General features: G+C 39.8%; 1 protein-coding gene across 1 annotated transcript in view; it reads right to left on the bottom strand.

Moving 5' to 3' along the window:
* Nucleotides 1–21,737, bottom strand: part of LOC108317842 (ceramide synthase 6) — a 113,809-nt gene that overhangs the window by 15,077 nt on the left and 76,995 nt on the right. Inside the window, exon 2 of the mRNA XM_017548546.1 lies at nucleotides 1,736–1,841. Coding sequence (XP_017404035.1) covers nucleotides 1,736–1,841 — 106 coding nt within the window. The remainder of the gene's footprint in view (nucleotides 1–1,735; nucleotides 1,842–21,737) is intronic.

The raw sequence follows: 21,737 nt of genomic DNA, 5'->3' as shown, positions 1-21,737 counted from the left end.
TTTACAAATGAACCTGAGAAGTCTCTATACATCTGCTTTTTTGAGAGGGAAAAAGTTGTTTCACTTCAATAATTTGATACACTAAATGAAAACGCAAGGCCGGGCACGGTGGCTCAAGCCTGTAATCCCAGCACTTTGGGAGGCCGAGGCGGGTGGATCACGAGGTCAAGAGATCAAGACCATCCTGGTCAACACGGTGAAACCCCGTCTCTACTAAAAATACAAAAAATAAGCTGGGCATGGTGGCGAGTGCCTGTAATCCCAGCTACTCAGGAGGCTGAGGCAGGAGAATTGCCTGAACCCAGGAGGCGGAGGTTGCGGTGAGCAGAGATCGCGCCATTGCACTCCAGCCTGGGTAACAAGGGCGAAACTCCGTCCCCCCCCCCCCCAAAAAAAAAAAAAAAAAAAAAAGAAAATGCAAGCTTTTTTTTTTAGTATTTTCTTCTTTTAAATACCATAAGATATGTGTCCCTCCAGGCAGGAACTTGGCAACCTGAAATTATCTCATAAAAACCACCAGAAGAGCTTTTTCTAAAATTCCATTCATTCTTCTCTTCTTCCTAGCAGAGACAGAAAAAAATGCCTGATACTTTCTTAATTTTTTGAAGGGAGAAAACAGTTTTAAAAGGACAGAGGGAAAATCTTTAGAGAATTTTGAAAGAAATGAAGACCATAAAATAGACAAAAGTGTTTGGATATCTGAATTAATAGTTGTAACATGAGAAAGATAGTACAAAAGGCTAGAAACACAAATACCAAGAAAAGAAACAGAATTTGCTTAATTCTGTCAAATCATGTCTTGGAAGCCTGGGTAATTCTCCCAGAAAAAAAAAAAATGAAAGAGAAAAAATTAACCATTTAATTTATGAACACATAATACTTCTCATAGAATGTTGTATTTCTCCTGATCTTTTCGGTAAGATATATAAAAAGTCTATAATTTGCTTTATTTCCCTGTGGCCTTCAATTGGGGGTTTCTGACTTCCAGCTTTCTCCTCCCTCTTTGTACTGAAGAAGATATGAACTTGGCGTGGGGGTGGAGGCAGGGGGGCGTGGTCTTTTCTCCCTGCTTCTCTCCCACTCCCTTCTTCCCACTCCCAGTTTGGGCTTCGACTCCCACCAGATTGATATCTCCTCCCTTTTATTCTCCACAGTGAACCTATCTCTTCACTTAAGACTCTCCTGACCCTCCTTCTTCATACCTTTATGGTACAATCTTTTATCTTGCAATTACACCTTCTTGTTTCTGTTTACATTTGTCTACTTATCACAGCTCCTAGAATATGTGGACAATGCTTTAAGCCAAGAGGTCCTTTGTTTCACACACACATAAATCATATTCTTCAGCTATACCCAGTCACCTCCACAAAGTTCCCCCAGCCCTCATGCTTCAAGTCATATTTTGCTTTAGATCACATGAGATTAAAAGAGGCACAGAATTAGACTAATCATTATTTAATCAAGACTGTTCTTAGGCAAGCTACTAAAAATCAACTTGAGCATAAGTACTAGGTCTAGGACAAGCCCATCTCCATTCTGCTTCCTACTAGGTCTCAGACAAGCCCATCTTCATTCCGCTTCTGCTACGCTTGCATTCCTTCTGCAACATGTCCTCCAGCATGAGGCAAGGCAAAATTTGATTCTCCAAACCCGGAAGGGTAGAAACTGAATGACTGACTGCAGGCTGAGAATGGTGACCGGGGACAATCCATACCCCAGGAAAGGACAGTCATACCTTTGTAATTGCAGTGAAGACCTTTTCCAGAATGGCGTTGGGTGGGGCAATTTGTGGTCCATTGGCCTGAATGTTGAGGGCTATGGCACATGGTTTTGCTACAAATCTAAAAATTACAAAAAGAAAAAAGTAGAAGGTCAGAAGTGATTCTTTCTATGTGACTCTTAATGCCACCAGTTACATGTTACTCAATTATTCCAATAAAGTGTTGGTAGGATTTTATGGGTGTACATTGCTAACACTCCCATCAGTAACTGTAAGGCAGACTTAACCATTTTTCTCTCCATTAACCCCCAGCAGTAACATTAAAAAAGAAATCCTTTTAAAACATTTAAACCCTCCAATTCTCAAGTTCTAATAAGACAAAGCTCGAAAGACTATCAGATGAAAATATAAGTGTATAAAATAGAAATAAAACTATGAGGCCGGGTGCAGTGGCTCACGCCTGTAATCCCAGCACTTTGGGAGGCTGAGGTGGGCAGATCACAAGATCAAGAGATCAAGACCATCCTGGCCAACATGGTGAAAACCCATCTCTACTAAAAATACAAAAATTGGCTGGGCACGGTGGTGTGCGCCTATAGTCCCAGCTACTCAGGAGGCTGAGGCAGGAGAATTGCTTGAACCCGGGAAGCAGAGGTAGCAGTGAGCCAAGATCATGCCACTGTACTCCAGCCTGGCAACAGAGCGAGACCCCATCTCAAAAAAGAAAAGGAAAGAAGGAAAGAAAGAAGAAAAGGAAGGAAGTAAGGAGAGAGGGAGGGAGGGAAGGAAGGTAGGAAGGAAGGAAGGAAGGAAGGAAGGAAGGAAGGAAGGAAGGAAGGAAGGAAGGAAGGAAGGAAGGAAGGAGAGAAAAGGAGGGAGGGAGGGAGGGAGGGAGGGAGGGAAGGGAGGGAGGGAGGGAGGGAGGGAAAGAAAATGATTTCAAAATGATATAACTTATACTCTTCTTACGTGCAATAGTCATGTTATATTTCTACTGTGAGAAAACATTTACTAAGCATCTAATTATACATGCAGACAGACCACTTTGATCACCCCTAGTCATAAACTTGGCAATTTTTGTCTCTATAATAAAAGTGTGCTAAATTCAGCCCCAATCCCTATGGCTTCTTAAAATTATTGGCTTTGTGGTTATTTGCTTTTTTCTCATAAAATGTAATGAAGGATGTCAAAGGGCATGATGTCCCCGACAAGATGAAAAGTTACAAGTGTTTCTGGGCATTAACAAAACTGTTTGCATCTTAAGCCAATGCCTACCTCAGGAGGAATGAGAAGACTGAGCCTTCTTTCTGGTCACATTTGTTATGTGAATGAGATGCTGAAGGGGGAGCAGGTGAAGTGCTTGGAGACCCAAAGGTGTGGAGACATTGCTAATAAAACTGTGTAGAATGAGTTCAGGAGTTCAAGACCAGCCTGGCCAACATGGTGAAAACCCATCTCTACTAAAATTACAAATATTAGCTGGCCATGGTGGCATGTGCCTGTAATCCCAGCTACTCAGGGGGCTGAGGCAGGAAAATTGCTTGAACCAGGACCCGGGAGGCAAAGGTTGCAGTGAACTGACATCCTGCCACTGCACTCCAGTCTGGGTGACAGAGTGAGACTCTGTCTCAAAAAAATTAATTAATTACTTTAGAAACTGTGTAAAAAACATTTAAAGGTTGTTTTAGACTGAATGCTCAAGAAATGAAGTCCTATAAATATTCTCAGTAGTAATATTTAATATTTTCTACTAATACAGAACAATTTAATATCATGTGAAAGTATTACCCAAATTTATTCACTATTGGTCAAAGGCAACAACTGATAAATATGCAAAACAGATCATGAATAATTCTTAGATAAAGCTTTTTAATAATAGTTGATGACATTAAAGAACAGTAGACAAAGGTTTTTGTTTTTAAAGTAGCACCAATGAAACTTACATACACAGTACCACATAATATCCTACTGGGTCCTATTTCAAGTAAAAGTGAAGAAATTTATTTAAACAGGGAAATGGAACACTGTACAAATGCAAGCCTAAACCAGGAAAGACAGACACAGAAAAAGCACTGTAATACCTGGTACACTGGGCTCCCTGGGACAAAGCTGGGAAAAAAGAAGAATCACCCTTTCCCGACATACAAATCCTCTAGAAACTGGAGATTTCCCCAAATTGCTACAGTCTCAATTCTGTTTAATGTAAAATTTTCTGAGTTGCATTACCTACATCCCTACCTTCTTGACAGTAAGTATAACCTTTTCCTATTGACTCTGGCCTTTCTCTATGGTGAAAGAAGGAATTTAGTAGGCAATTACCACAAGACATAGTCTAGAACTTGTTTCCTTGACAACGTTTCCTGCTTTGTGGTTACTTGGCCCCTCATCATAAGGTACAGTGAGGGGTATGAAAAGACATGCAGTCCAGCAAAGGCAAATAATAAGGTAAGACCGCAAAACGCATTTGGTGTGAAGGCCACAACTGTCCCAATGGTTTCCTTCCAGTCTTCCCAGTTGGACTCCTCCCCCACCCTCCCTCATCCTCCCCTTCCCACACCTCTGACGCGCAGTGTTCAAATTCCCTTCGGACTTCGCCATCATTGTTCTTGGAACGGCCTGCTGTTCCAATACAGTCTTCTTTCTTCATCTAAATAGCACAGAGTCTCAGTGCAGAAGCTGATCATTTCCTCTTTGTATGCCCTGTGATAATGCCTGTGCATACACGGGAGGGGGTCAAGACATTTAATCAACGGGTCATCTTCAGTAAATATGTTTTGCTGTTGCTACCATGGTATTGAGTGCTGCTGACAAGTTAACAGATATTCTCTGTGTGCCCCGTAACAATGCATGGGAAGGCAGCAGGGGAATCAAGAAATTCACTCAACACAATCTCTTCAATAGAAGCTTCCTCATCTCTGCTATCAGCCAAAAAACAAAAAACAAAAAAATTTCCATAGTATTTGTTATACAACATGTTATATCCATCTCTCCTTCTCGTTTTAAGCTTCAAACCACTTTTAAAGCTCTATTTTCTTTAAATCCCAAGAATGAATGCAACAACATACTACTTAATCACCAACATATCAAATTTCAATAACCAAAATTATCAAACAAATATGATGCTCTGTTAACATATTTTTAAAGCAATGTTTAAAGGAAGGGTGGTAACTATTTCTGCTGCTATGTGGCTATGAAGACCTCGCTATAGAAATTAATCTCTCTGCCTCAATCTCCTTATATGTGAAAAAATTATTATAACTATGTAAGTGCATGTATGTGATTCTACAAATGATGTATGTGTTAAAAATGATATCATAGAGTCTCTTTGCCTAAAACGTTTGACAGGAGCCATGGGTAAGGTTTCCTATCACAGCATTTACAAACCATGCCTTTCCTGGGCCCAGCGTTCATGTGTATTTAAGTTCTAAAACTATTATATTATTATATCTCTTATTTCTTAGCAGAAAAAAAGAGACCAGAAGTCAGGATAGGCACTGAAAAAACTAGGGACATCCGGTTGGGTAGCCACTTGCCCCAGTCTGCCCTCCGTCCGAGTACTCTCAGCACCATGTGTACTGACAAAAGTGTCCCTGTGTGGTATTTTGCATTGTTAAAACGAAAAGCAGAGGTTCCCATGTGAACATTAAATTGTGATGACTCCCATCCTCAAACCCCAGGCCTGGTGTGGGTCCACAGTGAGTCCACACCAGCAGTGTGATCGGGGTCTGAGCTCAGCCATACCTGGCCTTCTCTGAGGGACCAAACCTTTCCAGTTCTCCTAGCCAACCCAATGGCTCTCGGGGTGTTGCGGCCATATTTCCCACAGGAGAGTTGGTATAACATACACGTCCCTCTCCTGTGTGTGGCGCCCCCAAGAGAGCAGAACCGGACCTTAGTGAAATCCACATCTCCAGAGCCCTGTGCACGATCTCATTTAATCCTCCCTCAACCAGATGAAGTGGGATTACCATCATCTCCACTTTGCAGAAAGGACCAGAGACATCAGTAGCCTCCACTTCCAGGGAAATGGAAGCAGAAGACAGCATATTTCTTTCCCAGGAGGGTTAATGTTATAATCAGCTCCCCACTCTGATTCACTGGACAGGCTAAGCCCCAAAATCTATGTATGTAGAGACAGACAGACAGAGAGAGAAGAATAACACACATTTAATCGAACTTAACTCAATTTAAAAATTGAAGTCCATTAAAGTTTAAATGATCCATGGTAGGCATGTGCATACATCATCATTCTTTGAACGATGTCATAGGATGTTTTTATTTATATGCCTGGCACACTGTGGGCACTCAATGAGTATCTGACGGATGAACAAATGAATAAAGCAATCAAATAAAATACAATGGTAGGTGTCCTTACTATGTTTCCAAAGAGGCTGTGCATTTTAATTCCCTTGAATATCCACATCTACTCAGGATCATTTGGGACCCACAAGGTAGGAGGCTGACCACTCCAACTCAAGTAGCCACATCTTTAATACTTATTGTCCCTAGGATGTCAAAGCTGCCTCAAAGAGCACTTGTGTCACTCTAACAACCCCTCCCTAGGTATGCTCTTTCCAACATATCCCATACTGAGAGCTAAACACTTAACTTTCAGGATTTTTTAAAAATTGCATGAAATAGGCAGAAGAAGTGAATCCCAAATGAAAGAAAAGAGAAGAGCAAATAATTTTTACCAAATAGGTATTACTGAGTATATGAAAATATAGACATTTTATTTCTGTTTATTCTCCAAAAAAATGTGTGAATCACAGTTTTTTTCAGACAGCATATTTAGATACCAAATAAGGTCCATGACAAAGCTATTACAATTTTTTCATTGACTATCACGGTCCATTAGACCATGTAAAAAGCTGGGCTTTTTTTTCTCTTTTTTTAACACTGGTTCTAACAGAAATAAGTTCACAAAAGCTTTCTTTCATAACATTTTGAGAGAAAGAGATAAGAGAGATAGAGAAGCAGATTGATGGCGGATGGGGGTAACACACCAACAAATACTAATAGTTGAAAGGAAATATGTGCTTTCAAGCTTTGATGGTTACTTCTACAAGGAAATGCTCACCTTATTGCTTTTTTTAATCAAAGGCGGCAACACCACCTTCAAAAGATCAAACATCTATAAAGTCCTTTCATGTACTACATTTGAAAGTAAATATAATAAGGATGTAAACTTTGAAAAATACTAATCTCAGTTAAAAAGCAGAGAAAATATCTAAGACATTGCTACTCTTCAATTCTATTTAGCAACATGTATTTGTATTTTTAACATGAAGTAAACACCTTTGCACAAAGTACTGAAGAAAGCACTGGGCAGTGGTGTGGTGAGAGATATGGTCAAAACATAAAATGGACCAGGCACAGTGGCTCATGTCTGTAATCACAGCACATTGGAAGGTTGAGGTGGGCAGATCGCATGAGGCCAGGAGTTCAAGACCAGCCTGGCCAACATGGTGAAACCCTGTCTCTACTAGCAATACCAAAACTGGCTGGGTATGGTGGTGCACGTTTGTAATCCCAGTTACTCTGGAGGCTGAGGCAGGAGAATCGCTTGAACCCAGGAGGCAGAGGCTGCAGTGAGCCAGACTGTGCCTCTGCACTCCCAGACTTGGCATCAACATGACTCCACACACACACACACACACACACACACACACACACACACACACACAAAACCAACAACAACAAAACCTCCTCTACCCCCCCCACAAAAAAAAAAAAAAAACATGAAATGAATCTTGCACTCAATGAAGTTTACAATCTGGAAAAGGAGGTTATATATATATATATAAATTCACAGGGTATATGTCATTGTTCTAATTACTTAAAAATATTTAATCATCTCCAATGGGTAGCATGGCCAGAGACTTTCAGTTCTTTCAAATTGTATGTAGCACTTTCTGTACTTTCCAAAAAGAGCTGGGACACTGTGATGGTAGCTACACAAACCTACACGTGATCAAATTGTGCAGAATTAAATCTCACACATACATAAATGAGAACAAGTATTAATAAAACTAGGGAAATCTGATTAAGATCGGTAGATTGTATCAATATCAAAAACATGGTTCTGGTATCATACTAGGGATTTATAAAATGTTACCATTGCAGGTAACTGGCTAAAGAGTACATGAGCTCTCACTATATTACTTCTTAGAACTGCATCTGAGGCTAGGCGTGGTGGCTCATGCCTGTAATTCCAGCACTTTGGGAGGCTGAGGTGGGCGATCACAAGGTCAGGAGATCGAGACCATCCTAGCTAACATGGTGAAACCCCGTCTCTACTAAAAATACAAAAAGTTAGTCAGGAGTGGTGGCACGCACCTGTAGTCCCAGCTGCTCAGGAGGCTGAGGCAGGAGAATCACTTGAACCAGCAGGCAGAGACTGCAGTGAGCCGAGATCGCACCACTGTACTCTAGCCTGGGCAACAAAGCAAGACTCCATCTCAAAAAAAAAAAAAAAAAAAAAAACCAAAAAACAAAAAACTGCAATTGAATCTACAACTATCTCAAGAAGGATTTCAGTTAAAAATAATTGAAAGGGACATTCTCTTTTTGTTGTGGAGGAATAAGCTAATGGATTTTTCATCTTTAAAAACTCTGCACAACATATGAACACAACTCTCTCCTTACCCAAACAAAAACAAACACACAAACACTACCTGAGGGCTCCAGAGACTGATAAAAAGGAAATTGACTTTGGGGAAGGGTCAAAGTTGGAGCAAGCAACCAGCAAAGAATGACCTCCTTGTCTGTTCATTTATATATTTATTCTGCAGCTCTACCCTGAGATCAGACACAGCCACAGCAGCAAGCAAAATTTTCACAGAAAAGCACATCCTCTTTCTAGCTGCAGGAACTAGGAGGAAAAGCCTGGGAAAACCAGAGAGTGGCTAGAGAACTATAGAAAAGAAAATGCCGAAGAAGCAAACCCTAATTCTGTCTCTAAACCAAGCATGATTCTAGCTGCCTTCTGAACGATGAATATACAAGGTAAAGTGAATGCAGACAGGAGCTGAGGTTTAAAGAATTTATCTGAGACTAAAGCCACTGTCCACTGTGGGCATGACAGGCTACAATTTGAGTCTAAGTAAACTGACAATTAACAAAACATCAAAATTTTTTTGAGAAAAAAGTTAAAAAATCCACAATCTCTGCAAAATAACTTTCACCATGCCCAGGATACACAATCTAGTAGGTTGATGAAGAGCAAATAAAATATTACCCACTCTAAGGGGAAAAGACGTGCAAAGGAAAAATTCAATGAACCTGAACCGTGCAAACTGAAAAAAGAGAAAGAAAAAAATGGAGAAATAAACAGATTTTGAGGACCTGTAGAACAATTTTTCAAAGTCTAACACGTGGGTAAAGTCACAGGGAAAAAGGAGATAAACTAGGGAGAACAACATAGAAGAAATAATAGTCTATAACTTCCAAAATCTGGTAAAAGACATAAACATACTATTGTAGTTTGGGTGTTCTGTCCCCACCAAACCGCATGTTGAAATCTGATCACCAACGTGAAAGGTGGGGCCTACCAGAAGGCTTCTGGGTCATGGGGGCAGATCCCTCATAAATGGATTGATGCTGTCTCTCAGAGGTGGGTGAGCTCTAGCTGTATTAGTTTCCAGAAGAGCTGATTTATTAAAAAGAGCCTGGCACCTCCGCCTGCCTCTCTTGCTTCCTCTCTTGCCATGTGATCTCTGCACATGCTGGCTCCGCTTCACCTTCAACCATGAGTGGAAGCAGCCTGCCTGAGGCCCTCACCAGATACAGATGCCTAATCTTGAACTCTTTAGTGATCAGAATCATGAGCTAAGTAAACATTTTCTTTATAAATTGCCCCACCCTGTCAGATATTCCTTTAGAGCAAGACAAAACAGGCTAAGACATACAGATTCAAGGAGCTCAAGAATCCTACAGGGAGGTAAATTGGAAAAGAAAAAAAACCTACACAAAATACAGTCAAACAGATGAAAAGCAAAGATAAAAAGAAAATACTGGAATTCACGAGACAAAATTGGCTCACTATATACAGAGAATAATATGAAATACAGTGCTCTTCTCATCAGAAATTATGAAGGCACAATGACAGTGCAATAACATCTTTTAAGTACAGTTATGTATCACTTAACAATAGGGATACATTCTGAGAAATACATCATTAGGTGGTTTTGTCTTGTGTGAGTATCATAATGTCCTTACATAAACCTAGATGGTATAGCCTATTACACACCTAAGATACATGGTATAGCCTGTTGCTCCAAGGCTACAAAATTGTACAGGACATTGCTGTACTGAATAGGAAATTAAAACAAAATGGTATTTGTGTATCTAAACACAGAAAAGGGCTCCACCTGTCCTGCTGTCCTGTGAAGAAGGTGTCTGCTTCTCCTTTGCCTTCTGCCACGATTGTAAGTTTCCTGAGGCCTTCCCAGCAATGCAGAATTCTGAGTCAATTAAACCTATTTCCTTTATAAATAACTAAACATAGAAAAGGTACAGTAATAATAATGTTACAGGACCACTATTGTATATGTGGAGTCCCCTCCAACCTTCCACCCCCAATAACTGACTGAAATGTTATGCAGCTCATGATTATATTGGAAGTGAAAGAAAAAAAAAAAACTGTCAGCCCAAAATTCTATGTTCAGCAAAATGTCCTTCAAAGAATGAAAGTGAAAAGGACACTAAGGGTATTTGTGGTCTCCAGATTCCCATTTCAAGTACACTAAAGGAAGTTCTTTAGGTTGAAAAGCAACACAATCAAGATGGAAACTTAGATCTTTACAAATGAATAGAGCATCAGAAATGACAAATCTATTGGTAAATACAAAAGTGCTTGCAAGGTCATTGTTAAATCCAATTATGATAAATAACCCCAAACCGTGCTAGAAAGAAACCTATGCATAAGTCAAAATTCAATAAAGGAGAAGTGGGGAGAGGTAACTAAGTCAATGCATTACTTAACTACTAACACTTCCTTGGATCCCAATATTCGTCAGGAATAGTGTTGTCATGGCTAGCATCAGAGTAAATGTTACCAATTTAAAACTGACTAGAACCATATAGACGAGCTTTTGAAAACTAATATGCAGGTGCATGTTTAAACATACACATGTGCATGTGCCTGACTGAGCAGGCATATGTGCATGACTATATATTGTTAAATCCCACCTAAGACAAAACTGCTTCAAGAAAACAAATATTTAGTGGAATGAAGGCCAGGATGGAGAAAGGGGACTGCTATTTATTGACAGATACAACGTGCCAAAAGCTTTGCAATGTTTAATCCTTTTTTTTTGGATCAACAATAACTCTTTGAATTAAATATTTATTTCGTTTTACAGAAACATAAACCAGAACCCAAAGAAGTTAATGAGGCTGCCCAATGTCTTAAAGGTAGTTAAATGGCTTAGACAAAATTTAGACCCAATCAATCATAACATAATCTATTAATAAAAACAATATTTTCCACTCTCCCTAAAATAAGAAAAGTAAATTAAAGAGGCATTGCTAAATTATTTGTGATATGGTCATACACTCTGCTCAGTAATCTCACTTTTAGGTATTTATCTAAGAAAATCTGTCAAAGAAAAAAAAAGCCACAGACGTAAAGATTTTCACACACAATTATCTACAAAGAGAAAATGGTAAATAGCTTAATGAGTCACTAAAAAATGACTCAGTGAGCATCTATTATGTATCAGCCCTGCGTTAAGTGTTTGGGATGCTGCAGTGAACAAAATCCCATGTTTTATAGAACTTAAATTCTAGCAGAGGGAGATTAAAAATAAACCAAGCAGTGTATGCTATGCCAGATGGTGAGAAGTGCTAGAGAGAAAAATAAAGCCTGCTATGAAGGACAGGCCTACCTAGATGGGGCTGTAATTTAAAACAGATTGGCCAGGGAAGGCCCCAGTGAGAAAGTACACAGAATCCTGAAGGAGGTAAGGAAAGAAACTAGAATGATAAGTGGGAGAAGGACATTCTGGAAGGAACAGCAGCTAAGGATGAAGGCTCTGAGAAGGAGCCTGATTGAGATGCTGTATCAAGAAGGCTAGAGACGCTAGTGTAGAGTTTGGAAGCACAGGAGGAATGAAGTGGGGTCAGAGAGCAGCCCACAGGTACACCAACTGCCCTCTAAGCCATTTTAAGGACTTTTTTTTGTTTTGTTAAACTGAGTGAGGTAGGAGGCCTCTTCCAGACCATGAGAAGAAAAGCTAAATGATTTATTCTGTCCTAATAGGATCACCAGCAACTCTGTTGAGAGCAGACAGAAGGAGAACAAGGATGGCAACAGCAAGGCCAATTGGGAGGCTGCTGCAATTCTCCCAGCCAGAGGTGATAACAGCAAAAGAGGCAGTGAGATGTGATCAGATCCTAGAACTATCCTGAAGACTGGGCTCACAGGGTCCACTGACAGACTGAACCTGGATGGGATGAGGCAAGAGAGGAGTAACAGGTAACAACAAGGTCTTGTCCCAGCGTGCGGGTTGAGATGAGGTTCATGACTTCAGTGTGAGGCCTGGCAAGTCTTAGGTTATGCTTATTAGGCTATTAGGCTTATAGATGGAGATGTCCAGCAGGCAGTCAGGTAAGGTAGCATGAAGTTTAGGCTTAGGCAAGGGATACAAATTTGGTGTCATCAACATACAAATGACATATAAAGCCATAAGAACAAGGAAATCACCTGGGAAGTGAGTATAAGTAAATAAGGGAGGAGATTCGAGAAATAAACCCTAAGGTGACTCCAATGTTTAATGTTTGAGTAAAAAGAAACCTCTGAAATATTACATAGCTTCTAAAAAGAATACGGAAAATATGCAAAACACGAAACTCTATAATACATTGATTTTTTTAAAGCAGCCTATTTTATAAAAACTATAATGTATGTAGGAGAATAAAATCTGAAAAACAACACTTGCTATACCAGAGGAAAACAGCATTCTATTTCCTTTGTGTTTCCTTTGTTGTTGAGTAACAATAAAACTTAGGTGGAAAAGCGTGGCACAGCTTACAAAAGTATAATTAATTTTGTGGTAAAAGAGAGCTATGGACAAAGCAAAGGCATTTACAAATACCACAATAGTCCATGTTCTCCAAGAACTCAAGAAATGTTTGTTGCCCATCAAAATCCTACTATATTCATTTTTGTAATTTTTGTGAATTTAAAAGCAGTGTATATTATATCAAGTGTAGAAGTAACAAAAAGCACTTGTAATAATACTAAAAATCACAAGGAACGCCGTCACTCAAGGATAACCATTATTAACATTTTTACATTTTTCTGCTATTCCTCCCCCACACTCTATCAGATGTTTCTTTATACTTTGCTTACCATGTTTTTATTAAACAAAATTGCATCATACTACATGGATTTATGATTTGCTTTACCTTCCTACTGTGCATATTTCCCTTAGAAAATTACATATCCTTCTACGGCATGGTATTTAACAGTTACAAAGACTTACACTGCTGTCCTTTTTTGTTTGTTTCATAAATTTTGTTGTGTATATTCGAGGTGTACAACGTGATGGTATAGGATACATACAGATAGTAATATGGCTGCTATAGTGAAACAGATTAATGTATCACTTCACAGTTACTTGTGTGTGTGTGAAAAGAGCAGCTAGAATCTACCTATTTAAAATCAATAGGTTTATTTATTTTATTTTAAAAATCTCCAATACAATACCATGTTGTTAACTACAATCCTCACATACATTAGGTCTCTACATATGTTCATCCTATATTGTTGTTCTTATTTCTTGATGCCAGGAATATTCTCCAAGAAAACAGCCACTGGCCCTTTCTGACAGTACAGAACTCTGATCAAAGTCCTGCCATGTTGTTATGGTATCAAAGATACAAGCAAAAATGAATCTGAAGAATTAAATTATTTAGGTTGGCCACTAAAACACTCTGTCATCCTAGGATAACTATTCATTCTTCCATCTGCATGATCTCTGCCACTTGAATTTAGGATCACTTTTGCTAGCTAACATTTCCAAAGCTTCAAGAAATTAGCCGTAAAGTTTTGAAGATGAAAATTTCTAGACTCTTCTACATCCTAGATTTTCACATTGTTAAAGAATTTTTATAATCAATAGAAAAATGAGCAAAAGATGTTAAATAGGCAATTTACAAAAGAGCAAATGGAAATATCAATAAACATACAAGAAGATATTCAGCCATAACAAGAAAATGTACCAACACCATTTCATGCCCATCAGGCTAAGTTTTATAATGTGAAATATAGCCAAGGATGTGGAGAAACAAAATTACCAATAAACTTCTCCCGTGGAAGTTTAATTAAAAATGCACACAAGATATAAAAAGGTAGTTTACAGAAATAAGTAACAATGACCAATAGACATATGAAAAGATAGTCATCCTTACTCAAAAAAACAAAAACAAAACAAAAACAAAACTGGTATCAAAACATTGTTAGGCGGGGCCCAGATGGCCAACTAGAAACAGTCGGATCTGAGGCTCCCATCAAAAAGAACCATAATAAGCCTGTGAATCCTTCACTGGCAACAAAGGCATGATGATGGGTTCTCTCATCAGAACTGACCAGGAAGCTGGTGTGATCCATGGAGAGGAAGGAAGAGCAGTGAGGTACTGCAGCCCACCCGAGAGCCACAGGAGGCAGGAGAACCGCGCAACCCCCCCCCCCCGCCCCACTGAGCTAAGGGAGGTGGTAGGTGAACATGCTACCCAGCTGGGGGAAACGGTGCTTTTTCCACAGAATGGTGCAGCCTATGGATCAGAAGATCCCTCTGGCAAACCCATTCCACCAGGGCCTAGCAACCCAACCCCAGAACTGCACAGATTCTCAACAGCCTTTCAGCTGGAATCTGCTTAAGACTTCTGACCTCCCAGCAGAAAGGGTGGCCAGCACCACAGCTGCAGCTGCATGCTAAGCCATTTGAGCTCCTTGGGGGAGGGGTAGCACCCAGCACTGGGACTCACAACTGTTTGACATGCTAAGCTCCCAGGCGGGAGAAGGGCAGCATCCATCACTATAGCTCTGGGCATGCTTTTCTCCTGCTGGAGCCAGGGAGGCTGGACGGCTTGGTTCCAAGATGTGTCCCCCACAGCCCAACACACTGGCTGTGCCTCTTCAGGCCTGATCCTGATTCATCCTTTCTCACTGGGTGGGGCTTCCTTACAGGAACTCCAATAACTCCAGCCAGAGGCTGAGGGACAGAACACGGATCTCCCTGGACCTGTTCCCCTAGGGCGAGTGGTGGCCACAGTCTCTGCAGAGCAGCAGACATAGCCTTTCCTCCTAGTAGTTCCAAGGAATCTGGACAGCCCAGAGGGTGTTTCCCCACAGTGAGGGACAAACCCTCCACAAAGGGACAGTCAAAGTGCTTTGTTAAACGGGTCCTGATGTTCCCCATGCAACCCAACTGGGTGAGAACCTCTGACAGGGGTTGTCAGACACCCTATACAGGAGTGATAGTGATTCTACTGGCATGAGGTTTGTGCCCCTTGAGGTCAGAGATTCTAGAAGAAGGAGCAGGCACCCACTCTTGCTGTTCTCCAGCTTCCTTGAGTGACATCTCCAGACACAGGAGCAAACCAGATGAAGAGGACCTGAAGTGAACCCCCAGAAAACTGCAGCAGTCCTACAGAAGGCGGACCTGGCCATTGAAAGAAAAAAGAAACAAAAAGTGACAACAGCAGCATCAACAATTTTTAAAAAGCCCCCAAAAGACCCCATCCAAGGGTCAGCAGCCTCAAAGATCAAAACTAGACAAGCTCACAAAGTTGAGAAAGAATCAACGAAAAAGTGCTGAAAACCCAAAAGGCCAGAATGACTCTTCTCCTCCAAATGATTGCAACGTCTCTCCAGCAAGGGCACAGAACTAGACAGAGGATGAGATGGACAAACAGACAGAAGTAGCCTTCAGAAAATGGGTAATAAAAAAACACGCTGAGTTGAAGGAACATGTTCTCACCCAATGCAAAGAAGCTAAGAACGTTGATAAAAGGTTAGAGGAGCTGCTAACTAGAATAACCAGTTTAGAGAGAAATATGATGGACCTGAAAAACACAGCATGAGAACTTAGTGAGGCATACCCAAGTATCAATAGCTGAATCAACCAAATGAAATGAAGTATATCAGAGTTTGAAGACAACTTTCTTGAAATATGGCATGCAGACAAGACTAGAGAAAAAAATAAAGAAAAGGAATAACAAAACCTCCAAGAAATATGATTTTGTAAAAAGACTGAATCAAAGACTGATTGCAGTATATGTAAGGGAAGAGGAGAATGAAAACAAGCTGGAAAACACACTACTGGATATTATCCATGATAACTTCCCAACCTAGCAAGACAGGCCAACATGCAAATTCAGGAAATGCAGAGAACACCATGAAGATACTCCATGAGAAGACCAACCTCAAGACACATAACTGTCAGATTCTCCAAGTTCAAATGAAAGGAAAAATGTTAAGGGCAGCCAGAGAGAAAGGCCAGGTCACCTATAAAGGGAAGCCCACAAGACTAACAGTAGAACTCTAGCAGAAGCTCCTATCATACTGAATGGGAAAAAGCTGGAAGCATTCCCTTTGGGCACAAGACAAGGATGATGCTATCACCACTCCTATTCAACATAGTATTGGACATTCTGGCTAGGGCAATCAGGCAAGAAAAGAAATAAACAGTATTCAATTAGGAAAATGGGAAATTAAATTGCCTCTATTTGCAGATGACATAATTGTATACTTAGAAGACCCCATCGTTTCAGCCCAAAATCTCCTTAAGCTGATAAGCAACTTCAGTAAAGTCTCAGGATACAAAATCAATGTGCAGAAATCACAAGCATTCCTATAACAGACTAACAGAGAGCCAAATAACAGACTAACCAATAACAGACTAACAGAGAGCCAAACGGAGAGCAAACTCTCATTCACAATTGCTACAAAGAGAATAAAATACCTACGAATACAACTAACAAAAGATGTAATGGACCTCTTCAAGGAGAACTACAAACCACTGCTCAAGGAAATAAGAGAGGACATAAACAGATGGAAAAACATTCCATCCTCGTGGTTAGGAAGAATCAATATAGTGAAAATGGCCATACTGCTCAAAGTAATTTATAGATTCAATGCTATTCCCATCAAACTACCATTCACATTCTTCACAGAATTTGCAAAAACCATTTTAAATTTCATATGGAATCAAAGAAGACCCTATAGACCCAAGACAATCCTAAGCAAAAAGAACAAAGCTGGAGACATCAGGCTACCTGACTTCAAACCATACTACAAGGCTACAGTAACCAAAACAGCATGGTACTGGTAACAAAAGAAACAGAACAGAGGCCTCAGAAATAATGCTACACAGTACAACCATCTGATCTTTGACAAACATAACATAAACAAGCAATAAGGAAAAGATTCCCTATTTAATAAATGGTGTTGGGAAAACTGGCTAGCCATATGCAGAAAACTAAAACTGGATCCCTTCCTTATACCTTATATAAAAATTAACTTAAGATAGATTAAAGATGTAAATGTAAGACCTAAAACCATAAAAATCCTAGAAGAAAACCTAGGCATTACTCTCCAGGACATAGGCATAGGCAAAGGCTTCATGACTGAAACACGAAAAGCAATAGCAACAAAAGCCAAAATTGACAAATGGGGTCTAATTAAACTAAAGAGCTTCTGCACAGCAAAGAAAACTATCATCAAAGTGAAAAGGCAACCTACAGAATGGGAGAAGATTTCTGCAATCTATCCAGCTGACAAAGGGCTAATATCCAAAATTAAACAAATTTACAAGAAAAAAACAACCCACCAAAAAGTGGATGAAGCATATGAACAGACACTTCTCAAAAGAGGACATTTATACAGGCAACAAACATATGAAAAAAAAAAAAAGCTCATCATTACTGGTCATTAGAGAAATGCAAATCAAAACCACAATGAGATACCATCTCATGCCAGTTAAAGTGGCGATCATTAAAAAGTCAGGAGACAACAGATGCTGGAGAGGATGTGGAGAAATAAAAACATGTAAAATCCAAGATATACAACAAGTATAACATTCCACTTGTGCAGGTACTTTTAAAATTTTATCTGGCGGAGTGGTGAGAAATTGCTAATGGTAATAACCTTTTAGGGTTAAGACAATGTGTATTTCATACTTTTCTGCACTGCTTTAAATTTGTGCTTATATACGCTTTATATTTATTTTACAGGTAAATAAATGCTTTCATGAATATTTAGGAACATGAAAAAATGCTCAGAAACAAGAGAGAAAACAATGTCTATCTGATCACTGTTCATTCACATTTATGTATAAATTTCTGACATATAAAAAATTGAAAATATATTAAAAGGTTACCTGTGTTTATTGTCAAAGGATGGGATTATGGATTACCTTAATATTCTTTAAAAAATGTTTTTCTATATTTTTCAACATCTTAAAATGAGAGGTCGGATTTTTAATGCCAAAAATTAAAAATAAGTATTGTTAAAAATAGAGATGAACAAGGTCGTCTCTCTCTCAGTAAGACTCAAAACCTTGATGATACAAAAATCTAACATGGAAAGCCCTGAGACAGCTACAATTTAGCTAATTCCATGGGGCTTTTCTAGCAAAGGACTCCACTGCGACTGAGACAAAGGAGAAAACAAAAAATGGAATAAAAATAAAATGCCATTTCAGTACCTGTTCAAACAGAAAAAAGCATGGCATTCAAGGCAATGAGAACACCAAAAAAACTATGCAACTGGATGAAATTATTCCAAAAAAAGTGTTACCACCACTAAATAAATATAGTTAAGAGAATCTTGGATGCCACCAGAAAAGAAACTGCTTCTCCCTGTGCCTGGAGGCACCACAGAACTTCTCTATTTCCTCATCTACATAGCAAAAATCATAATTACACTCTGTTTCATGTTGAGATCTTCTACATCACGGGCATCCTGGGAGCAATTGGAATGAGGCAGAGATAGGAGAGGATGGCAGGCAGAATGGTATGCAGGAAGAAGACAGTTTGCTTCTCAGGAAAAACATGAACTGTTCTCTAAGTAGCATCATATAGAAACAACAATTCCTTTAATGCTAACTCATATCCCAGATGTACCTACTCTAAGCCTGGATTGTTGGAAAGTGGTTTAATATTTCTGAATCCTAGTTACTATGCTTACAAAATGAAGACAATAAAATCTACTTGGCAAATTTTGTCTGAGCACTGACAACATGAATACAAACCTCTCATAACAGAGCTCAGATTTAGAAAATATTAAGTGAGTGCTGCATCTCCTTAAATTTTGATGACAAGAAGCATACTTTTCACACATCAGAAGGTGCCCTAGTCTGTGCTGGGCAATGCCTTTTTTCTGAGACACAGTCTCACTCTGTCACCCAGGCTGGGGTACAATAGAGCGATCCTGACTCACTGCAATCTCCGCCTCCTGGGTTCAAGCGATTTTCCTGCCTCAGTCTCTGAAATAGCTGGGATTATAGGCGCCCTGTACCACGCCTGGCCAATTTTTGTATTTTTAGTAGAGACGGGGTTAGGCCATGTTGGTCAGGCTGGTCTCAAACTCCTGACCTTAGATGATCCACCCCACTTGGTCTTCCAAAGTACTGAGATTACAGGCGTGAGCCACCACACCTGTCCAGTCAGTGACTTTTAATAGGAAACATGTTACAAGAGCATAAGATGTACAGATTTGTGAAAGAGCCAGAAAACTTAGAGCTTACTATGTCACTTTGTCCAGCCATCTTTCTCCAAGCCAGATTTTTCTCTAGAGAGAGCATTCGAAAACTTCCTTTAGGCCTGAAATCTCCCCATTTGTTTTTTTTGTAATTTTCCTGTGAATCTATAATTATTTCAAAATAAAAAGTCGTTTTTTAGTCTTCACTTACTGCCCTATTTTAGTTTTTCATCATACTCAAAATGTTCTTCTGTGTCATTCCTTCTTGCTGCACTGTAAACCCATTTCCTCTTTTCTCAGTCCTCTAGAGAGATGGTGCAGTCTATAACCTCCTCAAATATTTCAAAACACAGATTAAGTCATCTTGCATTCTTCCCTCTTTCAGAATAAACAGCCTGGATCCTATAAACCTTTCCTCGTTCATCTTTTTCTTTCCTAACTTTAATTTTTTTAAACTAAGGATTCTTTTCTGAAACTATCATCATTTTATTATTTTAAAAACATGGAAAAGACCCTTAGACAGTGGTTGCTTTTATTAATAAATAACCATTGGCAAAGGCTTTTTGTGGTAGTGGTTAAAAATAATTCACAAGAAGCTTTCTAAAAATTATAGCTAAATCTTAAATAGCAGTAATAAACAGATCAGTCAGTCTAATCCATGCAACCCTCATTTGAGGAGTTGGTCACTGCGGTTCAGAGACCGACAGGCCATCATGTGTTAAAACTTAAGAGCTGAGGTCCTTGGAAAGCCCAAGGTAATGTGAGAAACATCAAAACTGCCCCTCCTTGCTACACATTTCCAGGATCCTAGGAAAAAGTACCCTAGACTTAGGATATTTCATCCTGAGTTCACTTCAGCTATTAAAGAAACACAGAAACTAGCTGTTAAAGAATGAAGCTCATAAAATTCAAATAAATTATGTCTTCATCTTAATGAAAGATATGTTCCTGTATTTTACATAAAACCAGATACAGAAAACATCAAAACATTTGGAAGAAGAACTACATGGTATATATTTATATATGAAAATGCCCTTGTCGAGAAAGTCTTTAAGACATTACCACTATGTGTTAGCCAATATTTTCATAGTATTACGGTGCTTATAAAATTACAGTTAATTGCCAAGGAATCTTCTGGGAATACTATAATGTATGGGTAAGGCTATATCATCTTCTCTGCACACAGAGGAATGATACTGTCTGCCCCTCTCATGGAGAGATATAACCACCCCCACAGAATTTTGCCCTCAGCCATGCCACTGTACCACATTGACTGCAATTTGGCAGCTCCAGCTCTAACTGCTGCTTTCGGCACAGCCTGTCAGCTTTTCACATGTCACACAAATCGAGAGCTCTGCTGGAGTGCCTCAAAATTCCCTTTAACAGTACCCCTCGGCACTCTTACAGACACAGACACGTTCCCTGTCACTGTCCTCAGGCAGCTCACTCTGCGTGGGAGCCTAGGCCTCCCTATCATTCATCTTCCTCAGATGACCAGCCGAGGAATGCAGAGCTGTGAGAAGCAGGCTTTCAGCGCCTGTACACAGGCTGTCTTCTGTGACTGGTACATTTGTCCAGAAATCCCAAAATTGGCCCTGAAGCTAAATGTCAGGTCTCAGGGGTGGGGGTGGGGTTCCAAGCCTTCCTGTAATGCGCTAACCCTTTAATTCCGTTACATTTTCTAGGTGCCTTACAATTCACCAAGCCCTTTCATGCTTTATCTCAGTCAATCCTCAAAATGTCCCTAAGGAATAAGCAAACAGATATTATCATCACTGCTTCACAAATGAGGAAAAGATTCTAGTGTTTCAGTGACTTGAACTAAAAACTGCGGGGCAGAGGTGAATGTCAATTTGGATCCCTGTCATTCTGCTCCAAAGACTGATCCCTCCAACATTTCTTACTTTGTTTAGTTGGTGACACATGTTTATGAGTCTGTGAACTTTTTTTTTGCCCTAGATACTAACAATGCAGGGGGTTATCCATTGTTGCCTCAAAAATCACAAAATTTGGTCATCAGTGATTGGTGCCTGGTTTTACTCCTGATCTACCATAGAAGACTTCTGGTTGTAGGCTGAGCACAGTGGCTCACGCCTGTAATCCCAGCACTTTGGGAAGCTGACGCGGGCGAATCATGAGGTCAGGAGATCAAGACCATCCTGGCTAACATGGTGAAACCCCGTTTCTACTAAAAATACAAAAAATTAGCCTGGCATGGTGGCATGTGCCTGTAATCCCACCTACTAAAAAGACTGAGGCAGGAGAATCGCCTGAATACAGGAGGTGAAGGTTACAGTGAGCCAAGAT

The sequence above is a fragment of the Cebus imitator genome, unplaced genomic scaffold (assembly GCF_001604975.1).
Source record: "Cebus imitator isolate Cc_AM_T3 unplaced genomic scaffold, Cebus_imitator-1.0 Scaffold10, whole genome shotgun sequence".
Lineage (NCBI taxonomy): Eukaryota > Metazoa > Chordata > Mammalia > Primates > Cebidae > Cebus > Cebus imitator.
Note: the sequence above shows the minus strand (reverse complement) of the source record. Positions and strands in the feature narration are given on the sequence as shown.